This window comes from Echeneis naucrates, chromosome 3 (assembly GCF_900963305.1).
Source record: "Echeneis naucrates chromosome 3, fEcheNa1.1, whole genome shotgun sequence".
Taxonomy (NCBI): domain Eukaryota; kingdom Metazoa; phylum Chordata; class Actinopteri; order Carangiformes; family Echeneidae; genus Echeneis; species Echeneis naucrates.
Window position 1 is genome coordinate 20904931 of NC_042513.1, and position 10823 is coordinate 20915753.

The window sequence follows — 10823 nt, forward strand, 5'->3', positions numbered from 1 at the left end:
GGAAGCTCTAGCTGTACATCAGTCTTCTACCTTGTGTATGAATGTCATTGTGCTCAAGATGTACTGTTGACTTTTAGGAACAGATTGGACATCTTGTTTGTTATCCATGTTGCAGTGAGGATACTGTGGATATTGTAGATGGACAGGCAAAACTTAGGATTCTTAAGTCCATTCCGTATAAGATGTTTAATTTATTACAGTATTGCTCAAGTCCTATTCTCTCTCTAATTGGGAGTAAATAAGCTGCAAAAGAATTAGATGTGTTAGACACTATTAAGTCTGAAGACAATCCACATATCTTCAAAAGAACTGTTGCTAAGTATTTGATTTATTTTATTTCATATTCTTTTCTCCTATTATTGTCTATCTGTGTTTTTTTTTTTTTTGCTATAATCGCTTCTCAGTTATGTAGGAAGTAGTTTGAGCTACATCAGCCTGTACGAAAAGGGTTAGGGTTAGGAAAATCTGATCGATTGAGAAGCGCAAACATATTTTCATACAATTTTGATCTGTAGTGGAATCCTTAGTTTCTGGTCTGAAGATTGGCAGGAAACAGACGGGGTGGGCCGTGTTGACATATTGTAGAGAGGTAGAGCAGGAAGCATGGCCCCCAATCAGGAGCAACCAGTTTTAAAAGGGGTGAGTTTTTTATGTAGGGTTTAGTCGACAACATTCTGTCTCTGATTGTTTTGTTATTTTTTTTTTAAACAGAGGTTAAGACATTCTACTTATATTCCTCTGCATCATTTACAGCCATTTTAATGTAGCACAGTTGAGCTGAACCGAAATGCAGTGAGACTTGTGCACAATTGGCCAATTTTCGTTTTATGTCAGTGATAAATAAACCGATGTTGCTTGCGACATTGTGAGGCCAAACAGGGTAAGGACCTCTTTTTCTGCAGTTCCTCAAATAGCCCAGGGTGGAAACAGAGAAAAGCGAACGGAGCTGCAGCACATGGAGCTGGAATTAGAAACTCACGCAGGGCTGAGCAGCACCTGGTCAAGTCGTCCTCTGCAGGACATTAGCACAACTGCTGTCTTTGTGGGAGGGGTCAACCTTATTGCAAAGCCTTGAGAGTCCCACAGAGGTAATGGGAGATGTTAGTTAATGATTAGAGATCAAACTGCCAAAAGGAAAAAAGTGAAAATGATCGAACTTCAAGGGATTAGAGTGAATTAAATATATACTAAAGGTCTGTGATCTGTGAACATGTCTAATTAATAAAATATTGTGTTTTACAGCATTACTCTGTATCCGTGATTCCACATCCAATCAAATATACAGGTGTACATTATTTGAAATCTATAAATTGCTAGAGATACAGCCTACTTGATCCTTGAATCCTGGCAGATTATGAACCTGTGTACCACATACTTAGAGCAGTAGATAAACCCACCCATTGGCTTCATGCACTGCTTCCCCAGGATGTAACTGTGTGTCAGCTGGTGGGACAATGTGCAGGAGGAGTCCATCACACTGTCAACACGACCTATCGACAGCTGAGTACACATTACTCACATCATTACCATGAGGTTTTATTTTGGTATGAAGGGCTGAGTGAACATTGGTGCCAGAAGCTGGCAGAGAGCAGTGGGATACAACCAGCACCTGCAACTGGCTGAAAGTGCAAGCCAATAGCTCCACCTACTGATAGCCTGACACCCAGCGGAGACAATGTTACACACACTGTAACACAATGTTACTGAGCAGACAGAGTACCAGCTTATCAAAATGTCATGCCAAATTGCATAAAGTGGGACTCCCAAGTCTGTGGCTCCTCTTGTCCTTATTTTTAGTAGCTCTGTAGAGGAAATGGCAATTTATGATCACTCCAAGATAAAAAAAAATATAGAGTAGTGTATTTAAAATACTTTTTTTGTCACAAAATTTTTTAATTTTTCTCTCCTTGTTCTTTACATTGATATATAATAATTTAACACACACAAAATCATTAAAAACCTAACAAACATGTACATCATTTAGATCATATTATTTATAACCCATAAGGTATAAGTTAGTTGTCTCTAGTGAGCCACAATCAACTGACAGAATGTGTTTCGATTTCATCTCAGTGGATCAAAAGTGACAATATGAATGAACAGGTCTGGATGTGTGATGTACAGAGACAATGTTCAAGGCCTCATCTCAAGTTTCGTTTTAAAATGTAGATGTCTTCATGACGATAAAAATCTATTGTGTTTCATGTGAGAGCTATTTGGTGAAAGAAGTACAAATGCAGCAAATAGAAACCCTCAATAATAGGTCATTTTACAACAAATACGTTAAATGACACATAGTCTGTACACTGGAATAAATAAATATATCAACCCAGACACTGAGTCCATTCGTATACAGACAATAGTGAGAAACTATTTAAAGACTGATGCAATGCTATCTTTAAATGAAGAGTCAGATCCATAATGAGTCAAATGTTCACATTTGCTGTTGTCTCATTGCAGCAAAATGAAAGAAACTGAGGATTATATTTTCTTTTTACTCCTTCATTCATTACATTTTAATTCAAGTGGCAGAAAACTCTTGCACTGGATTAAAATCTGTTTTATAAAGTGTTCTGATGGTCTTTCAGTCATCAAAATGATCTGCTAAATGCTCACAAAAATATAACATGGACAAATGGGTACAAAAAAAAAAACTGACAGTGTTGAGTTGTGTCTCATGTGCCATTAAAGGAGCAATTCAATGAAGAATCATTTCATGGTAATGGAGAAGTAAAACTCAAGGCTTAAGCTCCTCTGAATTAGTCAGCTCTCGGGTCTCCCTGAGCACTGAAGTGGGCATTTACCAGCCAAATATTTACCGAGGACAATCATTACCTCATAGTCAAGCTCTCCAAGCCAGCTAAAATATTTAGCTTGCTCAAGGACACAGATCCTAACGTTTACACGATTTTAGGGCTGTTTATATAGAAATTAAATTCAGGCCAAATTGATCTCCTGTGCATATTAACCAGAGCAGGGACAGGGCAACATGTCACAGAGTGAGAACCACTGCAGTAAAGATCATACAGGCAGACCTGTCCCAAGTTTAAGTCCCAATGTTAGTTTCTATTGTGAAGATCAAGAAAGTTAAGAAAGATTACATTCTTTTTTTTTCTGACTAACTTTGGAGGAAGATAAAAAAAAAAGATGGCTGTGACAATGAGTGAAATCATTGTAAAGAGAGGGGCCCATAAAATGGCTCCCCTCCATATTTGAATATTCCTCCTCTGATGCAGCGAACCTTTCAAGACAAGAGGCTGCATGCTCTGCCTCAGTAAGTTACCCTGTACGTTTCCCTTTGTTTGACATATATTGAAGTTGTCTTTAGAAGTTTCACAGCTGTCAGTAAAATCAAAACAAGAAAAACCCAGAACGACTGAATCTAAGTCCCTTGTTAGTCAGCTTTGACTTTCAGGACTATCATTCATATTTGACAATTCAAGACCCATCAGGAGAGTGTTCAGTCCTGTTTTACAGCAGTGTAAACATAACAAATAGCTGCTTCATCCGGCTTTTTAAAATTCTAAAACAGCAGCAGAAGCTTGAAGTAAAAAATAAAAAATTACAGAACTATTACAGAAACAAATTCATATATATCCAACAAACTGGACTGTTTTTGGCTTAGATATGAAAATCATGAAAGTGATCACAAACTAAAGTGTACAATGGCAGAGAATGAAAGACATTTGTCTTTTGCACCAGAGTCACCGTCACATCGACATGTTTTCACATTTCTGTTTCAGGTCTGAATATTAAAAACCAAGTTGGGGCTTTCCCCAAAGCTGCAGTGATGACAGAGGTGATTTAAATAACACATTACCCTCTAAAGTGAGGAGTGTAGCCTTTCTACTGTGTCTGTGTCTTTCTCCAGTGATTTATTTCATTAGATATTTTCAAAATAGAGCATCTCTATAATATCACTGACCCATTTTCAGTTCTTTCTGCGGATTATCCTTTGTGTCCTTCCCAAAACAGCTCTTTATGTGCCACAGTCACTCCTGTGGACACTTACAGAATTGAGGAAAATCCCTTTATGTTTCCCTTCGCAAAGTTCAGCTTTGCTCCAGTATTTATCCAGTGCTTCCCATCTCACCAAAAATATGTGTTCTTTTTCCTCCTTTCCCCCCCTTGGGAGCATTTCAAACAATTCTGGAGAGAAAATGTTTTTCTTCATTGAACTCACCTCCAGATTTCCTCCTCTTATTCCACTCATCTGTAATCCCCGTCCTCTCAGCACAGGGCTTGTTTCTGTTGTTCCTGTAGAAATGCCTGTTTCTCCATCAGTTTTCTGAACAGGCCTTGACTGTTGCTGAGCAGCTCTGTGTGTTGGCCACACTCAGCTACACGGCACTGGTCTAGAACAGCGACAGCGTTGGCATTCTGGATGGTGGACAGACGATGAGCGATGATCACCACAGTCCTCCCTGTTTGTTGGATTAGAAAAGCAGAGCAGAAAAGACACAAAAATGATTATTAGGAAAAAAATACAAACTGTATTGAATGTTGATTGTATTATTCATAAATGCAATATGAAAGAGAAAAACACACCTTCCATCAGGCGTTCCAGGGCTTCCTGGACCAGGAACTCATTCTCAGCATCCAGTGCACTGAGGAAAGATGTTGTTGAGGATTGTTTTCCAAATGACTGACCTAACATGTGTCTATTACCAGAGCAATGGAGACTGAAACATGTTTTTAAAGGCAGTAAAGATTTACTGTGTTGTCGTACTGTAGCAAGTCAAGGATTAATACAATGTAAGTACTTCAGGTAAAGCACTTCTGGAAACTAACTGTATTATTATTCTAGTCCCACATGACTTACCTTGTAGCTTCATCTAAAAGCAGGATCTTAGGATTCTGTGGGGAGGAAACACAAATAGTGTTTTACATACTAATTGTGGTACTACAGAAAAAATGGCTGGCAAACAGGTTGCATTTGACTTGTAAAAGTATTTTTGTGGTACGGGAAAAGAGAATGACGATGACAAATGACAGATTATGACAGACATGTTCCCATTTGGATAACCAAGTCGTCATTAACCTTGACTTACCTTGAGCAGAGCTCTAGCTATGGCTATCCTCTGCTTCTGACCACCTGAAAAACAAACATATAAGCTAATGTCATTATGTTTACATGTATTTCTGCCAACACATCACACAAGTTCAGACTTGTCAACCCCAACAAACTAAACGATAAACTAACTATCAGAGATCCAGTTTAACTGTATCGACAGTGAAATACATTTTATAACAAACTCTGTTGTGCCTCTCCCTCTGTTCCTCACCTGACAGCAGTACTCCTTTCTCCCCTACAACAGTGTCAAAGCCTTTAGGAAAAGTCTGGATGAAATCGTAGGCGTTGGCGACTTTGGCTGCCCTGTAGATGTCCTCTGTGGTCACAGTGTCGGGATTTACAGCACCATATGCAATGTTATCCCTAATAGAGCAAGAAAACAGGACTGGCTCCTGAGGAAGGTAAAAAGAGGAAAGAGAAAGTGTGAGGTAATCTTAACTTGAAAATGCATGCAATTTTTTTGCCACAACACGTGTGTTTGCCAGTTTATGTGTGCACTGTGAGGTTAAGTGCAGAGGAACAGAGACCAACATTCATTTATTACCTGGCTGACGGTTCCAATGTGACTCCTCAGCCAATAAGGATTCAGATCCCTGATGTCATGACTATCTATGGTGATGATGCCTAAACAGTTTAAAGGTAAAGTCATTTGATATATTTAGTTTCGTACTTTCAATTTTATTGTCTACTGCTCTAGACAATAGCTGAACAAGCACTTGTTCTCACCAGCATCGGGGTCATACAGCCTCAGTAGCAGTGAGACCAGGGTTGATTTTCCTGATCCACTGGATCCAACCACAGCCATTATGGTCCCAGCTGGAACCAGTAGACTGAGATTCTGGAAAATAGGAGCCCCCTTACGGGTTGGGTAGGCAAAAGAGACATCACAGAACTCAAGACGGCCCTTCAGCTGGTCTGGAGGGAGCACTAGGCCTTCTGAGGACGGAGACAGAAAATTATATCAATAAATGTTGTTGAACTTCCCACTCATTTTACACAGCAACAAAATATAGGACCCAAAAAAGTAGGAATAAAACAAATGATCGTGAAAAAAAAAGACAAGGCAGAAATGTCATTGCACCTCAAGATATGAATTAAATATTTAACTCCTTCAATTCACTTAATTTTAACAGCAGCAAAGTGAATGCATTAATTCAGTCAGTAAGATTCGCTGACAGTTAGACAGAGGGATGGTTAAAACAAACAATTTTATACCAGATTCTGATCGAAGTACAATCCCTTATCTACAACTATGAAATAGCTCATTTCCAGATGCATAAATAAATAAAAGTGGGTCATCACTGATGTGCTTAAGTAATACTATGCTACTTCTACCTGCGTGTGTATGTGTACTGACCATTTAGAGGAAACTCAGGCTTTCTGTCCAGCAGTTCCCACAGTCGGGCTCCTGCTCCAAAACCCTTCATCAGTTCAGAGTAGAATGAACTCAGACCTACACAACAGAAAAAAGGTGGTGTACACACACATCAAGAGTGCAGAAAAAGAAAGTGCACATTCATATAAAGTGTGTGTGGTTGTTACCTGCGATACTGATGCCCACCCAGAAGGTGTACATGAGGAAGGAGGAAAGCTCCCCCACAGTCATGTGCTGGCTAGCCATCAGAAGGCCTCCTTTGTAGAGCACTGCGAGGATCATGAGGTTACCACTGAGGCCAGTCTGAAATGCCCACAGACACACACACCTTGTGTTATTTCATTACTACAACATCTGACATCGCCGTTATACACCCTGATCATACTGGTGGTCATCATGTCACAAAGCAGACGCCAGTTAGTATTTCAATATTGATTTCACTCTGGCCCTGGAGACACAGAGCAGACCGCACACATTTACAGAAGACAACACTTTTTATTGATGATCAAGTAAAACATTCACAGAACCTTTTTTCCATCTAGAAATTAGGTGGCCAATTTATTAAATCTTCTTATCTATAATTAAACAAGCACAGTAACCTAAGAATTTATGTTCCTTCATCATGCAGTGCATGGTCTTTGTTGGCACTGTGTCAGAGTGGTGTTCATGGCATTTTTTGTCAATTGAAGGCCGTTGGTGGAGCCAATGAACTGTGTTGTGTTATATAGAAAAATGCTTATCTCTCAGTCAGACAACCATTGTTTTGAGTAAAGGTGTATCTGAGCGACAGGGCAAGTCCTTTTATCACTGAATGCAGTACTGTTCCAACTGTTTAAAGTGTACAGATGGATGATGGATTGTCTGAACAGAATTGGAAAATTCTGTTTCTTGTAATGGTGAAACATCCTGCAGATACACACACGCCAGGAACTGTGCTGTTGTAACAACCCTTAAATATGGCGGCGAAATATGCAAGTCTGTGTGCAATACCTCATTGGCTAAATGGTTTGGTTTGCATCATCACAGACAGGACACACAGACACAAACTTACCACGCCAAAGAAACCAGCTCGCAGCACAGCCTCCTTCTTTGCCAGGCTGAGGACCTGGTCTGCCTTCTGGGTGTATGTGCTCACCTCGGACAGCTCTTTTCCAAAAGCCCTGACTGTCCGCATGTTGCCGATACGCTCCTCTGCCAACTACACACACAGTTTTATGAGTATGCTATCTACAGGAAATTGCATCGTCAACATAGCAAGTTTAATTAAGTGACCACATGCAGAGCAGTATGTGCATCAGTATCAGCTGGACAAGAGCAACTGATAAACATGAACATCATGGCTTCACTACGCATTAAAATGACTTACTGTTTCCAAAATGGTTTCATTAAAGTCACATACTGTGCCTGCAAAATTACAGTTTAATGACAAAACAAATTTACAATCACATTTTGTCACAGGTTCTTTCTTTTCAATTTCCTCAAATGATGTCTTATTAATACCTGCACCACGAATGTGACTGAACTATGTCTCTGCTGTGTCTTCAGTCTATGTCTACCTTTTGCACTTTACCTGAGTGGCTTGTGCAAGTGCATCCTGCGTGCATTTGGAGATGGAGCGGAGATATCTGCCATAGCCTACAGCAAGAATGGCCACAGGGGGAACAATCAGCAACACAAAGCTGGCAAGGCTGGGGGACACATAGAACTAGAAGTGCACAGAGAAAATACAACAGTTAATAGAAATAGCAAACAAGGAAGAAAAGAAAGAAACAAAAAGGAGAGAGAGAGGAGGGACCAGAGAAGGTTCATAACAAGCGCCATTGTAGAAAAATGATGTTGAACTGCTTGTTCAATGCTTTTCACACAATTTACTTAGCAGAGTTTGGGCTGGGTTGGGCTGTGACAAACGAATCTACACATTTCCTTGTATGGACACGTAATCTTGTAAACTCGTTTTTCCACAATCCTGCAGTCTACTAACAATAACGTCAAAGGAAGCTCACTTAGTCACAGCTCTTAATAGAAAAAAGACAAACAAAATACATCAAGCTATTCACATCTACTCCTCTGTGCTACCTTTTTCAACACCTAGTCTTGCAACTACTATTATTAGAATTTTATTATTATTATTATTATTATTATTATTACATGGTGAGCCTTCGCCTTCTCCCCCTCTCTCCTCTGTCTCTCTCAACCCAGCCAGAAGAGGCAAAAGGCTGCCTACCCTGAGCATTGCTCTGTTCTGGGTTTCTGCCAACTTCTTGTTTCTGGTGAGCATTGTTGGGCCTCTATAATCAATATTACAAAGAGAACAGATGAGACCTGCTCTGTGTGAACAGTGCCTTCTGCTGCATTCTGACATTTTTTAAATAAAAACTGACTTAGAGAAATGTTACATTTTAGATTAGGACTGTATTCCTCATGACAATGGTTTAATAATACATGAATATCTTTGTGAGCAACAAGAGATTAAGTGTAAACTTAGTTTGCAGAAATTGTGTTAAAAGTGTTGCTTTTTCATCACTAAGGTAATGCCTAACACATCTTTTTCACATAATAAATAATAGTTAATTCATTAACTCAATCAAAGCTGTCCTGACCAACCACTCTGAGTAACATACTTACCATCATGCTGACACCAGCAGCTGCCTGAGCCACCGCTCTCAGCCCATCTGACAGGTTGTCTGTGATTGAGCGGCCCACCACGGCTGTATCAGCAGAGAGGCGGTTGATAAGCTCGCCAGTCTTGTTCCTGTCAAAAAATGCTACTTCCTGCCGGAGGATGGAGGAGAAGACGGAGGTGCGTAAATTACGAACAATTTGCTGACCTGAGGACAGAGGACAAAAAGACATTGCTGAGGAACATAAATTTGCATCATTTTTCAATGAAGATTTTTCCAATCATTTGCTTGAATGGGTCTGTGCCTCTCACCTGCGATCTGCATGAGGTAGACTCTGGCGGCATTGGCTGCCCCACCACACAGAAACACTCCGGCGAGAAGGATGCACAGCGATGTCAGGGAGGCTGTCATTGTCTCTGTGTCTGTCCCAGTGGTATAGATGGTGTCGATCACTTTACCCAGGAGGAAAGGGGCTGACATGGTCACTGCACTGGAAGCAGTTAGGAAGCCAACAGCAGCTGAAAGAGCAGAGAAAACAGAGAAACAAAGCAGAGCAAATAAGAAACCAACACCCCTTTTTTTTTCTATTGTGGAAGAAATTATCATACTAAAAGCAACAGCCATGCTCTATTTTATAAATCAGAAAGGCACTGAAGTTAGGGGGCTTTCGACACCAAGCTGGCATCAGACGTGTGTGGATAATTTACCTGCCAGTGTCCATCTCTCCGGGTGAGCAAGCCGCAAAATCCTTTTCACATCTTCCTGGTGGACTGTGCTCGGTCGATCTCTCTCCGTGTCCGTTTGGGTCTTGGCTGATCCGGTCGGTCTGGGCGTGGGAGCGGCCGAGGAGCTGGCAAAGGCAACAGGTGTGTGGGTGCCGATGGAGCCGGGTGTGTGTGAGGGGGGCAGGCAGAGGCCTCGGACTGGGCTGCGGGGCAGGGGCGCCGGATGGACCGCAGTCTTCACCCCGGTCACGAACGTCTTCCTTTGGAAGGCAGCAAGTAGGGACAGGCGGTGCTCCAGCCAGAACATCCCGGGCTGTGTGAGCCTCAGTTTGGATAGATGAACTCTGTGTGAGCTGCCCGACATACGGATTAAGACCCACATCTTCCGTGTAGTCAGCTACTGACCAGAAAGCAGCGAAATTAGGCGAAAAGTGAAGGAAGTGAACGCATCAGCGAGCCTCGTCAGATCCGGCGGTTGAAAGATTTCAGTGTTTCACATCACTGACAGATTGAGACCGTTATTGTCCGTTTTATCTGCCCCCGACAGCCGCCGTCCTCCCGGTTATCTCTTATCACCGACCGGCTAACAGCACCCCGCCTGTCACTGTCATCTGTCGCCCATTACTCAATCCCCAGCCGGCAGGAGGGCGACAGGGGAAACATGAGCGACGACAAAAATCACTCCGAGCGATGAATGAAAGCTTTCCGTAAAGGGGATGACGGGTTCTGAGGAGGAAAGGTGACCCGGGTCCGGACGGGCAGCCGCTCCGGGAAGTCAAAACAGGAAAACTTTCCCAGGCGTAACCAAACACACCCAGAACAGCGTGGCTCAGTTCGCCTGCTAACCTACGAGTTTACAAAACAAAAACATTCACTCACTTTTCACGGGAAAAAAAAAACTACTGTGTATTTATATTTGAAAATTTGAAAATTTTCTTGTATAAAAATTCACCGAATTATATGGCGATAAAATATATCAGCGCATGTTTTTCCACGACAGGCGTTTCATTCCTGTGTTTTCTAATTTA

The 10823-nt window shown here is 41.4% G+C and overlaps 1 protein-coding gene across 2 annotated transcripts; it reads right to left on the reverse strand.

Annotated features, from left to right (window-relative positions):
- Window positions 1–1878: 1878 nt before the first annotated feature.
- abcb10 (ATP-binding cassette, sub-family B (MDR/TAP), member 10) lies at window positions 1879–10579 on the reverse strand. Of its 2 annotated transcripts, none has more exons than XM_029498836.1 (14): window positions 9778–10579; window positions 9382–9588; window positions 9075–9277; window positions 8020–8154; window positions 7501–7647; window positions 6617–6752; window positions 6432–6527; window positions 5801–6010; window positions 5619–5698; window positions 5286–5466; window positions 5052–5095; window positions 4823–4857; window positions 4549–4607; window positions 1879–4424 (listed from the first exon to the last, which is right to left on the reverse strand). In XM_029498836.1, the coding sequence occupies exons 1-14, from the start codon at window positions 10175–10177 to the stop codon at window positions 4231–4233; spliced, it is 2127 nt and encodes a 708-aa protein (XP_029354696.1). In that variant the 5' UTR covers window positions 10178–10579; the 3' UTR covers window positions 1879–4230. The 2 variants fall into 2 exon arrangements, with proteins under 2 accessions (XP_029354696.1, XP_029354695.1); XM_029498835.1 differs by having other exon boundaries at window positions 9075–9304.
- Window positions 10580–10823: the final 244 nt, after the last annotated feature.